The sequence below is a fragment of the Prinia subflava genome, chromosome 10 (genome assembly GCF_021018805.1).
Source record: "Prinia subflava isolate CZ2003 ecotype Zambia chromosome 10, Cam_Psub_1.2, whole genome shotgun sequence".
Taxonomy (NCBI): Eukaryota; Metazoa; Chordata; class Aves; order Passeriformes; family Cisticolidae; genus Prinia; species Prinia subflava.
Window position 1 is genome coordinate 16,757,854 of NC_086256.1, and position 22,963 is coordinate 16,780,816.

General features: G+C 37.5%; 1 protein-coding gene across 3 annotated transcripts in view; it reads left to right on the forward strand.

Moving 5' to 3' along the window:
* FNBP1L (formin binding protein 1 like) overlaps positions 1-22,963 on the forward strand; it is a 55,919-nt gene that overhangs the window by 11,638 nt on the left and 21,318 nt on the right. For all 3 annotated transcript variants that reach the window (XM_063407528.1, XM_063407527.1, XM_063407525.1), the window contains exons 2-3: positions 16,202-16,317; positions 22,830-22,883. In XM_063407528.1, coding sequence (XP_063263598.1) covers positions 16,202-16,317; positions 22,830-22,883 — 170 coding nt within the window. The remainder of the gene's footprint in view (positions 1-16,201; positions 16,318-22,829; positions 22,884-22,963) is intronic.

The window sequence follows — 22,963 nt, forward strand, 5'->3', positions numbered from 1 at the left end:
TGAGGAACCCTTTTCAGGAGCTGTCATTGCTTTAACTTTTTTGAGTGAAAACACAATGATAAATATGTTTTAGATAATCTCATAAACTGCACATGTAAGCACTATCTTTTGATTTTAAGGACAATAGGTTAAAAGACATTAGCTTTTAAATACAGACAAAGCTGTATTGAATACCAGATGACACAAAAGGTTGTATTTCTTATCCAGTTACATTCATCTGGCTGTTTACTGTTTCAGCTGAAAGTACTTTATTTGAATTACACTTGGTGTGCTGTTGCCCTGTATCAGTATTAGGAATCCTGTGTTACATCTTAGAAAAACACCTTTATTCAGTATTTTTTCCACATTTTTATGTGTCTGATTTCATGTCAGTATTTGCCTCCACTAGCTATATATTTATTGATGTTGTGGCCCAGTTCAGTTGCTACTCACTTTTTCTGTAGTTTCTGGGAATCTACTTGTTTCTGTAAGAGTTCTTTACCTATTACACCTGTTTATTGCAAAAAGCTATTACTGGTTTATACATTAGAGTTGTAAAAATTAAAAGGGGTGTTTCCAAGATACACAGATTCAGAAATCAGAGATAACTGTGCAGATGTTGTGATAAATGTATTGTGTAGTCTTTCAAGTTCTTTGTTGAAGTGGGGAGAGCTATTTTGCATGGGTGAAAAACACTTTAATTTGCATTCTAGTTGATTGTTGAGTTTGGAATCCTTGATGTGAAATGTTTGCAGTAATCTTGAGCAACAAAATTCTGTGTCCATCAGATACATGGCCTAGTTAAAAGTATTATTGTTAAAGATATTAGTAGGTTATCTCGGCATAATGTTAACATAGAAGTAAAACAAATGACACTGATGTTGGTGACAGCCATTTAAGGTGGGTGCTGAGAGCCACAACAGTTTAGAGAGCATGAAATAATTTCTAAATTGTTCTCATGTTACTGTTGATTGTCTCTGTGAAATAACTAGTTGATACATTTGTTTGTATGAATGAGCTGGTTTGTGGAATGCTAGAAATTCAAGTATTTATTTTGTGCTACTATGTATTCTTGAGAGTCATAAAAGTTTTTGTTTGTTTGTATGTAACCAGAAAAAAAAGAAACTTTAATTTTATTATCAGGAGTGTACTCTAATTGCAGCAGATTGATAGCAAATTACTCTTTCCAGCCTAATGGACTGGCACAGTAAATGTGTGCCAGCCTGATGCCACTAGTGCAGGGCACGGCTCGTGTGAATTGATTCATGCTTATATACGTAACATCTAATTTGAAAACTGAATTTTTAACCATTGCAGTAAAACCAAGTCCAGTAGAACTTTGGGAACTGAAAAGAAAATATATTCGTATAGGCCTTCTTTTTGCAGTTTAAGAAATACCAGGAATTAACCCGTCTTCCGTGACATTAACATCAGGGTCACATTCATTTAAAGTGATTTGGGCTCCAGTCTAGTTCTTTGGGTGGTTCAGATGGGAAGGTCAAATTGTAAGCAATAATCCTTCTTTTCTGTATTTCTCTCCTCACAGAAGTCTTTCTAGACTGTACAAGGTTATTTTCAATTCACAGAAGAGTGAAGTTGCTTCAGAGTTAAGAAACAGAAGAAATCTAGCATTCTGAAAAACTGCACTGAGAATGTGTTTGCTAAAGTGCTGTTTCAGGGTGCTGCTGACAAGTTAAGATCATACATTCTCAGCTTTTACTTTATCCAGTTTTGCTGCCTTAGTTTCAGTTTACCAATTTGCTTTGTAACTGGGTAGTGGATATACTTAATCTTAGTGCAAAATACTTAATGTATTTCAGTTTATCAGTTAAGTACTTTTTAATGCTTTTTTTATGATACGAAAACAAATATTGTTTTCACAATTAACCTTGTGATTTTTTTAATGCAAATCATGCATTCTTCTCCCATAAAAGTGTAATAATTTTGCATATTCTTAGCATTTTAAGGCATCTGGGAAATTAATCCTTCTTGTGACTGTTTTGTGATATGGTATGTGATACCATAAGAAGAACACTCAAAATTTAGTCAAATATATTTTGATAAGTGATCTTTTGAATGTTTTAAATATTTAGTATTTCTCTGAGGCTGATGGGGACAGTAGTATCAAATAGTTTCCTTTCCAAATCATTCTCTTCAGAAAAAAAGTAGTTCACTGGTGGCTGTCTTTAATTTGCTGTTATATGCTAAAGATGCACTGAATTCAGAATAATGTCACAGATTAATTAAATTACTTACATTTAATTTTAATTTTATTTATTTTTTTCTAAAAGATATGCATGGGTTTACACAATGATATGTAATGACAGAAAAACTAAAAAAAGAGATACTTGGGGAAAAGGCAATTGCTTTAATTTTTTCTACCACAAGACCATGGTGTGTTTTTGATTACAAGTTGGCATGCTTTAATCACTGATTTTGAAATGTTTTTGCTAAGATATAAAGTGTTAAGGCTCCCCAGATATGAAATATCAATTTGTTTTTTTAATCAAGCTAGTAATGTTCAAAACAAAGCTGGAACTCCCATGTGCAATTAGATGGTTTCAGTTTTATAGTCAGTGTAATAGAAGATATAACAGTTTTATTCAGTATGCAAGAAATGGCTTTTGGTTTTCTCATTATGTCATGTTTTATTCAGTATTTGAGACTGTCAGAATTTCTTTAGTGTTTCTTTGACAGTTCCTAGACCATTGATTATTTACAGAGATTTATCCCTTATTGGTTAATATTTTGCTATTTTAATTCCACACAAACTTAGTGAAATAAGTGCTTAGTAAAGACACGAGTAGCACTTCACGTTGAAGAATGAAATTGCAAATAATGAGGTTTTCCATAAAGGACATAATGAATGAGGTGTGGCAATGACATAAAATACAGTAAAGGTTATATGTGTAAGTGACAAAAAGCTGCCACTTTCCCCTATTTCCAGGTCAATGTGTAGTAAGGAGTGTTCAGTTTCGCAGGGTTCTTTGGGTAGAAGTGGTTTTTTAAAGGAAAGCACAAGTACAAAGGTCTGGACGTGTTCAAGGCCAGGCTGGGGGAGGCTCTGTGCCCTGCCCTGGTGGGAGGTATCCCTGCCTGTGGCAGGGGGTTTGGAAAGAGATGATCTTTAAGGTCTTCTCCAACCCAGGCCATTCTGTGATTCTACACAGGGAAACTGTAGTAGATTGCTGTTCTGATCTGCAGTATTTGCTGCAGCTGAATTTTGAACTACATCTGCAGCATATCATAGAGCACTTTTTTACTGTTTTGCTCTTTATTATTTCTGTTTTGGTAATACTTAAGTCATTAGGAAAGAAACCTAGTAATTATTTACTACTGTAGTAGTTTTTTGTGTCTGTGACCAGTGGAACAAGATGCTTTGCACAGAGTATAGAATTAACACAGTGCTTAAAATGCTGCTGTTAAATTGGATTCCCACAGTATTTCTTTATGAAGGCGGGAAGAATGTTCTCAGTATTTTGGAGTAAATAGTGAAGTTATGTCAGAAGGGTAAGCAGTGCAGAAGAGGCCTACAGAAGGAATTAAAAGGGAAGTAGTAGATGAAAAAAAATTAGACTAGAAGAATAAAAAATCCTCAGAAATTATGAGAGGGAGAAACAGGCAAAGATGGTTCTGTTTCAGTCCATCAGTCTATTCAGAATCATGAAATGGGTAAGGGTGGAAGGGACCACAGTGGGTCATCCTGTCCAACCTCCTGCTCAGCAGGGTCATCCCAGAGCACACTGCACAGGATGGCATCCAGAGGTTCTGGAATATCTCCAGTGAGAGGGACTCCACACCAGCTCTGGGCAATCTGTTCAGTGCTCAGTCACTCTCACAGTGAGGAAGTTCCTCCCCGTGTTCAGGTGGAACTTCTGTGCATCAGTTTCTGTCCATTGCCTCATGTCCTGTCCTTGGCCCCCCCAGCAGAGCCTGGCTCTGCCCCTGACCCTCCCTTCACACCCTCACAGACACAGGAGCTGCCTCTCAGGCACCCCTGGGCCAAGCAGCCCCAGCTCCCTTCGTGGGGAGGGGCTCCGGTCCCTCCATCCCCTCTGCTGCCTCTGCCAGAGCGGGGCAGGAGCTCCCTGTCTGTGCTGTCCTGAGGAGCCCAGCTCTGGGCTCAGCACTCCAGATGTGCCTCTGGCTCTTAGGGGAGGGCAGGATCACCTCCCCTGACCCACTCACAGCGCTCTTCTGACACTGCCCAGCACTGCTGGCTCATGGACAGCTTGTTGTCTGCCAGGACCCGCAGGTCCTTCTCTGCAGAGCTGCTCTCCAGCAGGTCAGCCCCAGCCTGGGCTGGTGCCTGGGGTTATTCCTCCCCAGGAGCAGGACCCTGCCTTTGCCTGTGTAAAATTGAGGTGGTTCTTCTGTGCCCCTCTGCAGCCATGGAGGCCCTTCTGAAGGGCTGCCCAGCCCCTGGGCTGTTGGCCTCTCCTCCCAGCTTTGTGTGTCAGCAAACTGCTGAGGAGGCATCTGCCCCTTCCTGAAAGTCCTTGATAAATAAACTGAAAATACTGGGTCCAGTGTTGAACCTTGAGGTCCAGTCACAGATAAAGTACCGAGATATGGTGCTTGTTCATCTATACCATTCAGATCACTGGATTTTAGTGTGAGTACCTTTCTATTTTTATCAGTTTAGTCAGGAAGGAAATAACTGAAGAAGGTAGGCTTCTGCTGGGGTATCGTCTAATTTCTACATTGACTATTCATTTGACTCTCAAAAAGAAATTTGGTCTCAAAGAAGAAATTGGTGTGGTCTGGTGTCACTATTGCCAGTGTGACCCTGTCGTTCATGTTTATTTCTGTCCTGAATGTGAGTACTGTTTGTCTTACTTCACAAGTATTGGCACTGATTATGCTGTGAATTTGCTTGCTTTCAGTGTGGAGCTCCTGAAGTGGTGCAGAGTGTATTTCTGGACCCCACTGTCCTTTTAGTATGCTGGATTACAGAAACTGTGAAAAAGGAGCTGTTCTGAGTTTGGTCTTACTACATGTTTTGGAAAGAACGGGGAACCCAGCTATGGCAGTTCAGAAGTGTGGGTTTTCAGAACACTGAAGTTTGTACTCATCTTTTGTGTATGCAACTTCAGTGTCCAAATATGCTCTAATAGGGTTGTTTTACCTTTTTGAAATTGTAACTTTTAAAATGGAAGTGCATATGCTTATGGTTAAATTACATCATTCTTCTTGTTTCCTTTGTAATTTAAGGAAAAATACTTTGTTAACCAAGGGAAACAGTATGTGTTTTTGTACTATTTGATTTATGAGAGGAAGTACATTTCTACTAGGATTAAAGGGTTTATGAATAATATTATTCTCACAATACAGGTTATGATTCTAAAGTCTGTGGTGAAATACAGGAGGACCTTACTGCATGTTTCTAGGTTCATATCTTACAAACTCTGAGAGAAACTGAAACATGGCACAATTGTGGTACATTTTAATGTTATCTGAGTCACAAAACCTTGAAAAATTCCACTGTTTTGAAGGTGCCAGTAATAACATCTGGTTTTAGTTTAAATTCTTTATTCAGTTATGTTAATGTTACTATGAATTTTGCTTCAAAAACGAAGAGTACAGTAGATTCCATTGCAAATAAAGGACGTGGGGGGTGGTGTTGGTTTTCATGTATTTTGGGTTTTTGGATTTGAGTGTTTCGTTGTTTCTGGGGTTTGTGTGTGTGTTTGGTTTGTTTTCTGTCAGGGTATTTATCTGGGTCTAAAATAATGTTCCAAAGAATAGAGGAAGGCTCTAACTTACTGCCATGTTGATTTCTTATTAAGTGTATGGATCTGGTTTTATAATCAAGTTTGGAAAGTATTTACTGTTGTTAGCAAGATATCTGTGAAGGGACAAAGATGTGGCTACTGTAGTCTTTCTCTAGATCACTGAAGTGTATTCACAGGTGATACTGAAAAGGGAAGTTCACTTTACGGTAGGATTTGTTACCAAAAAAATCTCTTGTTCATTGGGTTGACAAAACAAAGAGCATATGGCAAATCAGTTAACAGCCTTCCAGTAACTATTTATGTTACTGGTCCCGTGAACTCTGGTTTTCTGAAGTACTGAACAGTGTCTGCTCCCTTTTAGTGGGGAGTGTGCTCAGGACAGTCTGTGCTGATTAACTCTGTTAGTATTTTTAGCCTTTCCTACACCATAAAAGGCTAATGATTTAATTCAATAAAACGGAAGGGCTGATCAAAATACCTATGTATAGGTATCTTAATCTGAGTAAGATACCTATACATAGGTATCTGAGTAAGTAGAAGAGCAAGTATTTGTTAACAAACTGTGTAGGTATAGTTGTATCTTTTAAATATCTATAGCAACAAATGTAAGGTTTATGGCTTTTTCTTAAGTTTATCTGATAGGAGCACAGGAATAACACTAGGCAATATCTTCTCATATTCCAGCTGCATTCACTATTGCTTCCTTCATATAGGAGGAGAGAGTACTTGAGACAGTTTATCAGAGCTGTGCTGAATGAGGAGGTTTTGTCTGGGTCTCTGTGCTTAGAACTGAAAGATTCCTGTTACAAGAAGAACCACTACATTTTATTCCCGTACCAACCATGTAGGTTTACTGGGTATTGTAATTACACCTATTGTGAGAAATTAACTACAAGTTAAGAGCAGGATATGTTTGTTATATTATTGTGCTGTAAGTTTTATTTTATGAGTTCATTGTTCACTCCAGTTGCTGTATAGAAGTAGTGCCATGAAATATGTTTTTTTTACAGAACTGTTGACAGGAGTTTAAAATTCTAAATAATGTGCACCTTCATGAAATACATATGAGGGAAGTTATAAGAAATATACCAAGCGTATACCTTGCTCTCTGTGTTAAAATGAAGTTCTGCTGGTGATACTCAATGCCTGGGTTCTGTATAGATATTTTTACACTATATTTGTCCTAATTGTCAGAATCATAAACAATATGATTCAACCCCTACCAGGTAGATTCTTTTCTTTCTGACTATTCTATTGAGACAAAGCCTAAAGATGCATCTTTTAAGTGTGAAACACACTAAATTCATTTGTCTGCCTGGGATTTCTCCATCATACTTGTTAAACAGTTTATAATCTTTAAGTTAGATGAAATGGTATCCTGCAGTCTACTTAATAGCTGAGCAGTTAAATACAAGGAAGTGATATTTGGATGAGAGGGAAGTTGCCACTCTCCCAACTTTTTCACCTCCCCCATCTGGCAGAAAGTACTTCCTTATTTTAAATTTGTATCAGGCATCTTGGCTTTTTGATGAGTTCAGAGCTGCCACCCTGTTGTAGTTCTAAACTGTAGCAAAGTCTACAGAATAGCCTCTAAGCAATATGCAAACTAAGTTATTTTAAATGTCACATTTCAGTTCACTAAAACTCAGTAAATAGTGCAGTGTAAGCTGGGTCTCATGGTATTGCAGCTGGACATGTTGTAATGGAATCTGTACAGAGTTGTGTGTGCACATGCCAAGCTGATGGATCTTGTTTTCTGAATTGAATTTGTGATGTAGTGCATCTAGGTGTTCTGTAATAGTCCATGTGCAAACCTTTTATCTTTCCCTTGTTGCCTTGCTTTGTAACATTGAGGCTGCTCCCTTCTTGTCTTGAGCACACTGTTCACTCCCTTAGTGCATGGAGAGGACAAAAGCCAGTGCATACTCTGCTTGGTAGATGCCAGACTGCCCAGAGCAGGAATTTAACCCTTCACTGGAGAAGTCAATAGGTGAGATCCCTTTCTTGTTTCTAGAAATTTTGAAAAAACAGATCCTCCAGAATGCAAAAATAGATGAAGTCACATGTGCAGGAACTGGGGAGTGTCAGAGTTGCTTGCTCAGTCAGTCTCCTGTGGATGCATTTTTAATAATATTGTGGAAGTGTCTGTAGTTGGTGGAGAGGCATTTAAAAGTTTTGAAAGGTTTCAGCAAGGGTTCTTTAGTCATACTAAACATTCACCATGTACATGTCAAGTCATGTAATAATATTTTGTAACTGAAGAACTAAATGATTGTTTACAAAATTTTTCAAAAATAAAAGTCTTGCATCAGTGCTTTCCAAGCCAGACAATTTGTTCTTGCAAATTTTCTGTAGGCTACCATTAATCATGCAGTAAATGTGCTGGTTCTGCAGAGGACTTCTGCTTCACATGAGGCCTCACGTGGCTGTTGGTCATACAGCAAATTCAGTATTCTGTTGCTTCGTTGATATATAGCCTCTCTGCTTTATAATGTTATTCTAGTGTTACTGGAAAAATTGGATTTTCTCCAGATATTTCTTATAATGAGCAACAGCATCTCTAAGCATTGCACAAACAGTAGTAGCATTTTTTTACTGTGATGCTTGGTATCTCACTTACTTCATTTAGGGTTAAACATAGTCTTCCTGTCTCCTATTTCAAGTGACATAACTAGGACTAAAATGTACTTATGCTTCAGCCTGTTTATTAACAACCTTCAGCCATTCCCCAGAAGACTCAGGAAGTGCCTGTTTTCTAGCTTGGCTATGGTGAAAATAAGATTTCTTGGTGTTTAGGGGAATGGACATAATTATATCCTTTGTTTATATCAGGCAAGTGTAATACTGCCCTGTCTAAAGATGGCAACTATTTTAATGCAATAATGCTCGAAAATACACGGTTTGTGATCTGCTGTTGTCTTGGATAGCGATGTTTGGAAATGGTCTGTTTTAAGTTAGTGTGGGAATTAAGCTTAAAATAGAACATGTTTCAGAATTAAGCTTTGGTTCAAATGCAGATAAGACTCAAGTATTCTGACAATCTCTATTAGGAACATATGTGAGAAGAAAACTGGCTAAGTTCTTTTAAAAAAATTCTTCCCAATTGAAAGTAGAATCGCATTAAAGGGATGATTGAAAGCTAAATGAAGGGGTTCTGATCCACTGTATTCTAGTGATAACTTACTTCATACAAATGTGTGTGTGTGCATTTTTCTTAAGTGGTGGTGGTAGGGGAGTCCATTCTGACTGCTTGGGACACAGTACTGACCTCTTGCCTAGCTTGGAGGTAAGGATGTTACAGCTGGTCCATACCCACAGTGAGGAACCTGTTCATTGACAAGCACAATGTGAAGAGGCTGTGAGGGGTAGCAGAGAGGAAGGAGGCCTGGAACGGTGTTCTGGCTGCTACACACTGTGCTGGAAGAGCTTCCTGAGGAGGAAGAAGTGGTGTCTGTAGGGAATAGCCCTCCCTGCAGTGTGTGGCAGGCTGTGAGCCTGCCGTGGGGCTACACAGCGGGATGGAGTGGAGAAGAGAGCAGACCTGTAGGTGCTGCAGAGAATGAGGTTTTCCTTCCTAAAGTTTGCATGCTGATGCAGTGAGGTAAATGTGCTGTTCTTATGAATGTGACCATCTGTTAACTGAAGAGTTCTGGAGATCATTCATGAACAGGGCAAACAGGAGTGGTTGTTGAGATACCCTCTGTGGCAGCGTGTCCTTTCCTCTCTTGTTTTAACATTGGTGCTCAGTGTCCCAGTTGGGAACTTTTTCAATCAGTTTGCTCTGCTGGTGGGAAACTATTGCTGGTACAGTCTAAGGATCAGTCCAGCTGATCCACCCAGTGGCACGGGTGAACTGGAGTGCACAGCTGTAATCTCTAATGTTGTTCAGCTGATCTGCTAATCTCCAGAAGCAGAACTTGATTTTTTTGTAATTATGGCTGCTCATTTCAAAAGCAGTCACAAATGTTTCCACACATACTCTGTCTGTGGCAGATTCCTGCTCTTTCCTGGAAACTGAATGTGTCACGCCTGTGAAGCTGTTAGGTCTCAAACAAGACATCCCCTCCTGCCAGACCTGCCTTTGATCTAGAGTTTCCAAAGCAGTTCCTTTGCTGCTGGTCTGGGGGCATCTTTATGGAGAAAAACAGTCCTAGTGTTTCTCTTCCTCAATTGCATCTCTCCATTTTTAGCTTTGCTTTAGAAAGCTGACTTGCTGTATACCTTATCTTACAATGTGGCCGGTTCTGCAGTGGTTCAGTACCTGTTTGAGCTTTTTGCTCCCTTTATCATGCGAGTGTTTCTTTAATTGCAGAAATAGACTTTTTAAAATTAAAGTTGACAGTGATACTGCTTTTTAAAAATATATGCTAAAGCTTAACTGGCAAATAGATATTTCATACTGTTTTGATATTATGAATTTATTAATTCTTCCTCAGTGCGAACTAGTCTTTTGTCCAGCTAAAAGTGATTTTTAAATTCCTGTTGTTTTCCTTTTGCAGATTAAACACTGTGCATTTCTAGCAGAGTTTCTCACTTAAATTTTTTCAAGCTACAATATAGTGTGCTTTTAATACTAGTGTCTTAATTTTTGCAAACAAAGTAGCTCCATGTCCTGAAGGTCAACCTACAAACTGTTCTCAGAAATTCTTTTTGGGAATCATTCTTCTTTTCATGTCTCAAAAAAGACTAGCAGATTTTCTTCATAGTATCTTGTACATATGCCTGTACAATCTAAAGTGAACGTTTAATATGAAATTAAAATGTGAAGTACTGTTTAATTTATGTATATGAACATGTTACTGTTTTTCTCATCTTAATCTCAGTGCCTCTGCTTTATTTCCAGTGTCACTGTGGCTTTTGATGTTGCTGTCCTGAACCTTCTAATTGATATTAATCTTTTAGTCTATAAAATACTTAGCCTTTAAGTTTGCTCACAGCACATTTTTTCCTCTCTCTTAACTGTAATACCCAGATTATTTTCAGAGAGGAATGAGGTATAATTCGCAGATTAGTCTGGAGCTACAATCCAGAACTCATAGACAGCAGAAAAGCAAAACACTTTCTTTTTTGTTCTTGATATAGAAGCAGCTCTTTGTTAGTTTTTAGATGTGAAGCTAACGGGGTGTTTTGAAAAGATAAAGTACTGTTTAGCTGGGAGCAGCTTTTGTCTGCCTGTTAGGAAGAAGCACACTGCAGTTGCAAGGAAAAAAGAAAGACCTAACCAAATTGATAATTATGAAAACAAACAGGCAGGAATACAGAGAAATGATAATCAGTTCAGACAGTAAAATAAAAGAGCTATTATCCTAAGATAGAAAAGGAAGCAGGAATGCATAAAGATAGAGACAAAAGTAGAAACCAAAAACAGACAGTGAAGACGTATCCACAAAGAGAAACTGAAATGTATTGTCAGAAGCAGATTAGTGTAACAAGCTCTAATTAAAATACAATTTTATAATTAACTTGTCCTGAAGACAAATAGAGAAAGGTATAGTATATTATACTGGTACCTTCTCATTAATATATTAATGGATGATTATGGTTCCCATAGCTTTTAACCCAGTGCATCAGGTAGTTCTTTGTACAAACACTGCAAGATATTTTCCGTTTTGTTTCCTTTTTTGAAATAAAGAAATTTCCTTGGAGATACCTCAAGTAAAACAGTGAATCATTTGAAGGCCTTGATAATTATCTAAAAGTAAAAAAAAAAAAACCTAAGCTGCATAATGTTTCATAATTCAGCTTCAGCTTCTTATTTCATAACAATTTCATAAAATCTTGATATGTTAAATAGTCACTTTATAATGTTTTGTAACTTACAATGTGTAACTTCTTGAATAGAGTTGGATGTTACAAAGCAGTCTTTTTTCTTCTGCAGTGCTGCGCATGCAGGAAAAAAAAGACATTATGCAGAATTTACCCTATCATTTAAATTTATCCATAATTCAGGTTCATGTGATAAACATCATGGCCATTAATTGAATAAACAAGAACTGCTAAGATTGGTATTAAGTATCTAATCGCCCACATTTTCTCACTTGGCTTTCTGTGCATTTGTAGTTGTGTGAATAGGTAAGTCATGGGTTTTCATAAGGTGGTAATAAAATACAACATTTATATCCACAAATGCCCTGGGGCTTTTTCAATGCAAAGTGTTTTGAATTTTTTTCCCTGAACCAAGGCCCAATTGCTGCTTTTCCATGCTCTGAACATTGGCATAGTACGTATTTCCTTATACCAGCCTGCATAAGGGTTAAGAATTTAGAGAGCAAAAGACAGGATTGAGTTTTTAATCTCCCACTCACTGACTTGGAAGTTTAGACTGGCTGTGCAGCCTGGAGAACAAAGAATTGGAAAAAACCTCATCTTGAGCCAGTGCTTCAAAGGTGCAAATAACATCACTTGGGTAACTGCAGACTAAATTGTGGTCAGATGAAAGTATGGAAGTAATGATGTGCAGTTGAGTCAAGAGAGATGGTAGAATAATTAATGCAAAGTACCCTCATTTCAAATAAAATGTTTTATTAAATAGATAATGCAGGTGTAATTAATTGCGATAGGTTTCTGAAACTTGTAAGTCAATGTACTTCAATGTTTAATGTGATTCTTAAAACTTTCAGCTGTATTGTCTGGAGGTCAGTGAAATGGGAGACTAGTTTGAAAGCAATTCGGTGTTAATGCAGTTAGCTAGTTTGCATATTGCAAAGGAATAAATTAGTGAAGCAAAAGGATTTTTTTACGGAATGATATCACAATCCTATCTTTAAATGCAAGTAGAATTGCTTTCTGAAGTTGATGAGAGCTGGGGATGTTAACCCCTTTAAAATCTCAATCTTGTTTAATGCCTTTTATTTGAAACTCCCACACTCGTCCAGTGTCTGGACTGGTAGCTTTGGGAAGACAAAACGTCCAGTATTTGTGCTGTAGCATGCTGTCTCAGAAGAGATCTCCCGTGTTTTTCTTTCTATTGGTTTTTGAGGCTGGTTTGGAGAAAAAACAAGTGTCAGTAAGCGGAGGAGAGCAAATCTCGAGTTTAACCAGGAGAGTCTGTTTTGTCTTGGGTTCAGGTTTGAGTCAGGTTCACTCTTGGCTCTGATGCTTCAGCTGCTGTGTTTGTAATGCTTCCTGGTATCTGCAAGCGTGTGATAAGTTTAGAACTGCAGACTGGGGGTGTTTGTAACATTGATTTGTGTTTCCAGTAAATAATTTGGAAGTAGAATTTAGGTAGGTGACGTTTGTTTTGGAATAGTCTGTTTTGACCTACTCCAAACTTCTTGTCAAGTGTCAGATTTGTTTGTTTGTAATGGAGAGGCTTTGGACTCCATTCCATTTTTGGACTACATTCCATTTTTGAGTGGGCAGTTTGTACTACGGGCACCATCCCTTAGCTGACCTTGATCGCTTTAATAATAGTCAGCTGCAGTTTTAATAAAGTTTTTTACAAAAATTGTCTGCTCAGCTGCCAAGGGGTGTGGGCAGTTACTAGACAAACAGAAATATATATTTGCTTGGAAATACTGTTGAGAACATACTTCATTATCAAGATGTAGATAGCCAGATATGGTAGGATGTGATTTTTTTGTTTAATAGCCTGCTGGTGGCTAGTTAATGCAGTTTTCATATTTCTTATAAAGAACCTAGCCAAATTAATATGCTGATATATTTAGTTTGAAATTACAGGCCTAAATTTCATTGGAACTATTTATTATCTTGTCTAATAAGACAAGATTCACTTGGTCTATTTTCTTATCTGTACAGCATTGCCTGATTTTTGACCACTTTTTTTCCATTGAAGACATGACTTCTATCCCAGTGCATTAGTTTGATTTCCTTTGTAGCAGTCTGGAAGATTTGTTGTTTGTGTTCTGGTACAAAAAGGAACCTTTTGCTTCATTGAGGCCCAGAGCTCAAACGTGAGCTTCTGGAGAGAGATTGAAAGTAAATGAGTAGATTTGTTACTCCCTTCTGGAAGCCTTTCTGAAAAGGCCAGTCCTTTTTGCTTATTCGTTGATGTTGCCTTTATCTTTTGCTTATTTATCTCAGTGGCTTTAACAGAATAGTGTAAGGTGATTCCTGTGGCTGCAGACTTCCATTCACTGGTTTATTGTTTATAGTGAATTTGAAAACTTGTGAAGCTTGTGGGATAATCCAGCAAAGCTGTCTTTGCACAGAACATACTGTTTCTAGAATCAGATTAAGAAGAGGAATTAAGGGGGTAAAAAGAGTTTTTGTCATGTGATCAGTGATGAAATCCTTGTAGTAAAGCGTGATAGCTTGTCAAATGTAATTTACTTATTAATAGCAGATCTTGAAGGAAGTTTGAGCAGTGGAGCCCTTTTTTGTTTGAACAAAATATTTGGAAAGCCACTGTCTCTGGTTGCATGTTTGGAAACATGAGTAATGTGGTGTTCCCTAATGCTAATGAAACGTTAGCAACAAATGAGAGCTTTGTGGTCTAAAGAGCTTAAGTAGGACAGCAAAGGCTTTGTTCTGCTGTGTGCTGAAGGAAGTCAGTTCCTTTTAATGGTATTAGGTATTGACTTCATGCCAAAAGCATCTTTTACAAACTACTTTTGGATGCTAGGTTAATTTTGTAAGAGTAATTACACAAATGAGTGGACTATAAAAAAGAAAGGCTTCTTGAGATTGATGCATTTTTATGCATATTTGCAAATGTGGTTTGACGCCACAGCCTGGTACCTGTCTCCCTGTTCCCACACTCAGGCAATGCATGTGCAGCTTCTCTAAAAGCAGTAGCAGAAATGTCACTTTATTTGGCATAAAATATTTCGAGTGGAAATATCCAGTTGGTGCAAAGTGCACATATCAGAATAATGCGAGATACAGACCATGGTTTCCCAAATACATTGAAGTCTTGTCTTCAGTCCCTCTCCCATCTCTTGGCTGTTTCTGTGGTGAAACATCAGGGAAAGTGATTTTGGTGGAGAGAGTGCTGCGGAGGCTGGTGGTGGAACAGGATGATACTTTTGGTTGCAGTACTTGGATGCCATTGGACTGAAGTGTTCAAGGCACTAAAGGCGGTGCTTGTTAGTCCATGGTGAAGGGTACTGGGACCTGCAAGGCAACATCTGAGAGCAGCCTTAATCTTGTTAGGTTATTTTTATTTCCATTGGTTATATAGCTGTGTTCACCTGGTATCTCTGTAAATGAATGTGTGTTCCTTGAGTCTTAGGCCTTGCGGGATTTTATCGCATTTTTTGATTTAGCTGTAGATCATCCTACTGCATGTTGAAATGGAACTGAAATTGCTAATGCTAGAAGTCTACATCATTCATTAGGTTCAGGCAAGCTACTGAGTCTGCAAGAGATAGCCTCTGATAAACAGCCTTCAGAACTTTTTTTGTGTAAATTAATTAAACTTTGAATTTAATTGTTTCCTTAGCTTTTTTCTTTTTCTGCTTTTTTAAGTTTACTGTGAAGTGTATTTGGATTCAGCCTTTACAGGACACCAACTTTGATGTTTCAGTTACTTGTCTTTTTGGATTAAAAAGTAACTGCTCATTTTAAATGCCATTGTAAACTGAAAATCCATGATTTTTTTGCTGTGGTAGATTATTGTAGCATAAAATGCAAGTATGTGTTAGACTAAAAATGTTCGCTAGGCAGTATTTTGTACCTTTGATTTCTCCTGCCTAGTTCTTAACTCCTGCCCATATTTCCACTTGTTTTTTGACTTTTCAGCTTGTCTTAGTGTATCCTCCACCTGTTGGTCAGTACAGAGTGCAGTGAAAGATTGAAGATGGTTTAATGTATTAAAAATTCCCTAATTTTTTTTTTGAAATGTAATTTATTTTTGATTGTTTCTCCTGTTTGTGTTGTGCCTTTGCTGTATCTTTCTTAATTACTAAGGACAGGTTTGCTTTCTTTGGAATCTCCAGTCAGAGCTGGTCATGAGCTGTGTGTATACAGTTTTGATTTAATAAATGTTTTTGATATGCAGACTACACCCAACTTAGTCATGCTGCTAAAATTTATGTTATTTTTCTTTCAGTGGGTAATCCTAAGAGTGAAAGTAATTTTTTGTATCCAATGAAATTATAACTTCTTGTGTTTCAAATCTGCCTGACATCTCCTCTGTGAGCCATCTCTTATTGATCTAATAGTGATCTTTGGTTGTGTCTGTTATCTTGGTGGAAAAGATTCACTTTTGAAATAAAGGGTTTTGAGAGGAAAGAAAGATAAATTTGCGTTGTGAAAGTGCTGAAAGACTGCTTGCAGCTTAACCTGCAAGTATTTAGAGCTGTTTTTAGAAAGAGAGGTAGATCTGTTCCTGCACATGGAACCTACTGTTCTGGTATATGGCTGATACATATATACACATTTGACTGCTTTATAACTCGAATGACTTCTACCCAAATAGCAAGCATGCCCTCAAACCGCAGCTGATAAATAAATGATGTGCAAATCTTGTGCTGCTGTGATTCTGAACTAATTTTGGATAATTTTGTTTCCTTTTGTTTTTAAAGGATCAGTTTGATAACTTGGACAAGCATACACAGTGGGGCATTGACTTCTTGGAGAAATACGCAAAATTTGTAAAAGAAAGGATAGAAATTGAGCAAAACTATGCAAAACAACTGAGGTAAGGTTTTGTTCCTTGCAAGAGGAACTTAAAAGTTACTCGAAATCACTGTATAGCTTGGTGGGGAAGTATGAAATGTTGTGATTAATCACTGTTTTTCATTTACAGAGTGAATTAGATCATTAGCTGTTTTCACGACAGACCAGTCCAAAACAGAAAATTATCTTTGGGTGTGCACTTGCTTGCTTGTTTTTGCCTTCTCTCCCACCCACCCTTCATATCTTTGAACTAGAAAGATTTAAAGCTTAAAATTAAATATTCAGAACAAGGAAAACAGTAGTGATTTTTTGGACTGACTATCAGCATGTTTATTGTAAAGTGCATTATCTATATCTACACTTGAGTGTGTGTATGTGTGCCTCTGCTACTAATTAATTTCTCATATTGAATTGGCAAGAGCTACACTACATTGTGTTAAGAAATCTGATGGAAATAATTGAGTAGAACTTGAGAAAACAACAAGACCTTCCTGTCCTTCAAGCACGCCCTTTCCATAGCAGGTCTTGTCCCTTTGGGTGAGACTGTAACCCAGCCACCCTTTGTTTTACTTCTGTTCTGTAGCTGCCAAGTGAAACATCTTTTAGGTCCAGTAGGAATTTCCCTTCAGGGATCGTACAAGGAGACTAGCAGCCATGAAATGGCTGCTTCAGAGTCAGTTATTTCTTTCGAATAAAGTAGGTTGATTTTTACCACCAGTGCACTCAGTGCTTCAAGAATAAAATTTAAAGTAAGACACTTCTGTGAACTTGGCCTTCACTGCCATCTTTACTGTCTTGAATTCCTTTGGGGATCTGACTGAGGCTGCTGCCTACCCTTGTCAGACTGAAACTGATAGCAACTTCTCTCCTGTGGTTTCTTCCATCATCTCATCATTTGCAAACCAGATTGTCACTAGATAGAGAGCTGAGAAATCCTTCCTCATTAATACAGTAATGAGGTTCACAGCTGAGGATATGGATGTTCTCTATCTGGGCTGCTCATTTCCTTTTGGATTTCTTTATCAGTTTCTTTTCATCCAGTTGTATATATTCACCTAACATAATAACCCATTGTTTTACTGAATGAATTTTTTTCTTAGAAGAAGAAAAGAAATACCACTTTTCCAAAGCTGGTATGGAAGAACTTGAGGAGGTAAAGGAAAGTTGGAAGCATGCACAGCACAGTTTGCAGCCCTGTTTTGATTTGTTTTCAGTTGTCTGTTAAAAAACAGAAATATGTTTTATTTCCACAGAGATCTGTCAAGATCTTTTCCTTAAATAGTATTAACAAATGCCATTTTGCTTAATTGTATTTAAAGGTTCATTCCACAGCCAGCAAGATGAGACAACATATTATTACTTCAGAATGCGACTAAAAATAGGAAATTTTCTCTGTTCAGCATTTTACTCTGGGTAAAACTATTGGTTTTTCTTGAAGTGTCTTTCAAAAATGAAAGAATTTTGTCGAGTACCCGTTCTGTGAGATGCGTGGAGTGCCTGTCCCTGTGCAGTAAGTATGGCAGTTCTGGGAAGCACAGGTCTTGCTGCACACACGTTATACAGTGCATGCATGCACTTCCTGCCTGCTGCCCACGAGGGTCTGGACAGCACACACATCACAGGGTCACTGATTTTCTGCCAGCAGACCAGTGCATGAAGCTACTCTTTGATACTCTTGCATATGTATTCTTTGGAGGAGACTTGATTGTTTAGTAGTGAACTGTTTTGTGATAACAACTTGATTTCAGCCATCATTCCTCCTGAGGACACTCACTGTTTTTAATGATATAAAATAGTTATCAGGCCCAGGGGGAATGGAGATCAAGCAAAATTGTCACCTTCAGAAGAGTTAACCATCCTGCATCTTGCTCCTGGGAAGTTCTGAGAGGGAAGATCTTGTGGGATGAACTGTGGTGTGGGTGAATTTTAATATTGGCAGCATATGGCCTATGAGATAGATATTAATAGCCCTACTGGAAATTTCTAGTATATGTTTCTTCCTTTTGTAATGGAAAACAATCTGAAAAAGAGTGTTGAGACTCTTTTCATAATGAACTTTATAACTAAGATTAATAATGCCCTTGCTTGGTGGAGTATGAACAGTACAGAGGTAGTCACTCTTCGTACTTGGATGGGAGACCAAGGGAAGCCAGGTTTAGTCAGGAGATAAAGCTAGTGATGCATGGGGGTTTTTTTCTGTCTTAGTTTCAGTGTGGACCATAAATTATGCTGTTGAGGTCGTTGATGGATCTTATTCTCATCAACTTAAACCCAAGGATGAAAACATGAGTGAACTTTTCATTACAGTTTTCACAAATTAGAGTCCATCTCCTGGCAGAAATTCACATTCACTTTGTGTATACCCTTGCATTTTGAAAACTTTATTTTTCTTTATACTGTCACAAATTAGTGATGAGCCTTTCCCAGGTGCAACAGCCCTTCCAGGTCTTCTAGGAGATGACAAGTGATGCCTGTACAGCATATGAGGAGCTGTTTGAGCACTCACTGTATTCTTACTGTATGCAGGTGTTGCAGCTCATGGCTGCCAATTCCAGAAGGGATAACTTTTCCAAATGCTGGCTTTAGGTTACAGGTCATTCCTTGCTATTCTTCGATACTGAAAAAATTACAAGAAAATTTGGGGAATCCTCAATTGTCTGTGGGGGAAAAAAAACCACCCTAGACAGCTTGTCTTGTCTTTGTCTGCAACATAATGTGTTCTGAAACAAAAAAAAGAAAGTGTAATTTGATTTTGTTTGAGCTAACTTAAAGGAAAATCTACAGTTTTGTATGGTGTAGGTCTCAGTTAGTGTATTGTGGTACCCCCAGATTTACAAAGGTTATTAGAGGCTGTTACTGAGTTACAGTGATGTGAATCGGGACAGAGACATTGCAGGGTATATTGTACATTAACACATTCCATTTTAGTGATATGACTGTTTGATTTGCTTTTATTTTGTAATTGGAAAAAGATATATTTAGTATGTGACCAAGTACTGGGCTCTTGACTGAATTTTTAAATTGAGTTGTCAGATACTGTTTTTGATCAGCATTGTTTCTTAAAAGGGGCAAGGTGAAGGTCTGTTGTTCCCCATCATTACACACAAGATAATTTTGGAGGTTCACTCCCTTTTCATCCTGTCCAAAGCAATATAACACTTGAGCAGGCACAGGAGTTCCACTTTCTGTGATGTTAGGCAGTAATACAAGTTATACCTGCAGCTGGAAATGAAACTGCCGTGGAATAAAATTTCGGAGTATGATCAACTTCTCTATTGTTGGTTTAAAGCAGGTAGCTATATCAAGTAGCAAATAGTTAATGAGCTTTTTGTTGCCCATTAAAACTGTGCATTGTGATCTCTGGAGATACCTAGTTACTCCGATCAAATCTATTTTTCATGTTCCTTCTGCATACTGTTGTGTTTAAGTGATATTTTTATAAATGCAATATACATATATGCATATATCCAGTCAAACTGAGACAGTTTCCACATTTTTATATGCATAATCTTTGAAACACTTTCAAAAATGGGTGTAAGCTCAAATCTAAAGCTGGGAACACAGATTTTCACCACATGTAATCATTTCTGAAAACTCTCTTCCTTTGATTGGTGCTGAGATTTTACACTGCTCATTACTACTCAAATATGGTTGTGACAGGTTTCTTTGTAGTCCTGTTGCCATGAACTTAAACATGTGATTTCTTAAAGGTTCCAAGGATATTTAGTTTTGTAAACTTGAAGTCCAGGTTACAATTTTATAAGATTGATTGCTCCAGTGTTTTTGATGAGATGTTACTGAACACAGTTAATTGTTATCATTTTCACCCAGTCCATAATACTGATGTGCAGTCACTGAAGACACCAGAATTGTATTGAAACTATTAATTTACATATAATTAGGAATTGCTTTTATGTACTTACTGCAATTTTAGCTGCTTATGAAAGCAAAAAAAGTTTGTGACCAGGCTCATTTGTAATATGATCTAGAGGCTGTAGTGGTTTTAGTACAAGCAGATACCACAGGACCTGAGCTTCTACTGTAATAGAAATTGTATCATGTTGATGCTGCTGCTTCTGTTCCTTATGTGCTGTATTATTGACTGAAGAAAACTTAGTTTTGAGTTTATAAACACAAGTTTTTACACATCTGTAAAATTTTGTGTAGATATTCTATGTACCTGACTATAAGTAATTTTTATCAACTGAAGTGCATTTTGAAACTTCTGCCTAGGTGACTGAGGTGGTACTTCTTTTAAAAATCAGCTTCCTGTCTCACTGGTGTTGACCTGAGACCAGTTTATACCAGGAAATGAGATTAATAAAATTACAGGAGCAGCACAATTGGATGTGGTTAATCCTGTATAAAATCTGCTTCCAAATGGCTGGCTGTAAGACAGTGTGAAAGAAGCCATCAAAATTTTACTTCCAAAGAGTGAATGATTCAAGTGTCATCAACTGCACCTTTCTTAGGAAGCAAAGACATTAATCCTGTAGGCTTGTTTCTGTTCTGATGATCAGCAATTACCTGTACAGTTTTCTTATACACTAGTCCAGATCCATACCTGAATTCTGAGAATTAGGCATGGATTTAGATTGAAATGCCAGAGAATGTTATGTCCCCTTAGAAGTGTCAGCTGGCTCCTCTTTGAAAGAACATTTCACTTTTCAAATCTATGCTCATACTGACTGCTTGTCAACCTGTGCTTTTTCAAAGATTTAAATTTAAGATCTCTGTTTTGATTAGGTATTGGTATTCACTTATTGGAAAAGCCATATATGCATAATTGTTCACATGGACACTGGGTTTTTCTTTGATCTTTGAGCCCTGCATTTGCTTGTCATTTCTTATTTATTGCCTTTGATTGCTGCACCTTGTGCTGTTAAATTCTGATCATAATATCTGAAACCTGTGTGTTCCTTTGGTCCAAAATTAGATGGGATTGACTAATGAAGCTGGCTGTTATTAGAAGAAGACATTTTTGTCTTTCTACAAATAGTAAACAATTGCATTAAAGAATGAAACCAGAACGGAAATCAGCATGCTAGTAAATAATCTATATTTATGCCCCTTCTCTCCTGCCATTTTAAACTGTATGGCTATAGTAAGTAATTTCTTTTCTTACTTTTAACAGCTCTGAAAATCTACCCTTGAAAAGGCTCGTGCATGGTTGCTTAGCTACAGCATTGTATGTGTGTTATGCATTTCACCTTCTGAATTAAAATAACATGAATTTTAGGATTTCCTATTCATTATTAAGCACTGAGGGACAAAGCAGAAATATAAGGACAAATGGAACACAGGAAAGTTACTTAGTGAATATTATTATTATTATTTTATTGTGTTTATGCATTTTCCTATCAAAATGTCTGCATTTAATCCCTACCCAGTAGAACGTTACTGGGGATAGCGAGAAGAGATTCTTACTTGAACTTCAGTTAGGAGGTTACTTTAAAATGTGTAAATAATTTTTAAAAAGACAGTGTTTATTCTGTTTCTTAGTACATATTGATATAAAAAAGACCTAACTTTCTTATCATAGCTGGATTTTTTTGGTTGTAGTCTCAGAGGGTGTAGAAACAGGCAAAAGATCCAGGCTTACTATTTCCACACCAACTCCCTGCTCGTATTCTGGTGTGTATGTTGTGACTGGGCATAATCTCACTGTGTGGACTTTTGTACCGTAGAGATGACTTCCAGATAAATGGATTTGAGAAATTGTACAAGGTTATTTTAGATGAAAGCAGAATTTGCACCTTTGTTTTAATGGTAAGATAGTTCATGATTGTAACAACTGAAGTTACAGAGAGACAGTGCGGTGAAATACACAACACACATGCCAGATTTTTTTCTCCTAGAGTCTTATTTTAACTACTCCATTTCTTTTTTCCCTGCGTTCTGTGATAAGCAGATTATTTGCTATGAATGTTCTCAGAAAACTGTTCTCACTGGACTGTGATACTGTGTCAAGTGCTGGTCCTGTGGATTGTCTTCTAGAGATTTGCTTGGTTTCTAAAATCCGGCTATTAGCAATGCTGATCTAAAATCTTTTTTCCAAAAAGACACGCTGCCCTTCCTGTTCTGGACATGTCCTCATTGAAGGCTTGGGAATCCTGTGGTTAAAATCTTTGACCTGAATCTCTGCTCAAAGCTTACTCCAGGCAGGAGTTTTGTGCTCATGGCACAGCACACAGCGTGCACTGTCTGTGTTTCATGGTGCTCAGATGTTGGCCTTGTCCTCGTCTGCCGCTGCCTTCTGCATGCAGGAAAAGGATATTAAATAACAAACTCTTCATTTCATGTCTAGTCACTGCAGTAGAAGTTTTAAAATATTTGCAAATTGTTCTAGGTCAAAGTGGTGTAAAACCTTGATAATATCGTAGATTTCAGCCTTGTGTTATCTAAAGGGAATTAGATAGAGGGAATAGATTTGTTCATAGAACATTAAACAGAAATAATTTGTTCATGCAGTTTTCTATATGTCTTCTCAAAAGAGACTCTAAAATATGATCCTTTTTTGTTCTTCTTTAATAGAAATCTGGTTAAGAAGTACTGTCCTAAACGCTCAACAAAAGATGAGGAACCCAGGTAAGAATGTCCATTTCAAGTTCTATATGTAAAAAGTGAGAACTAACAGTATATGCTGTCCTTTTATGGATTTATTTTTA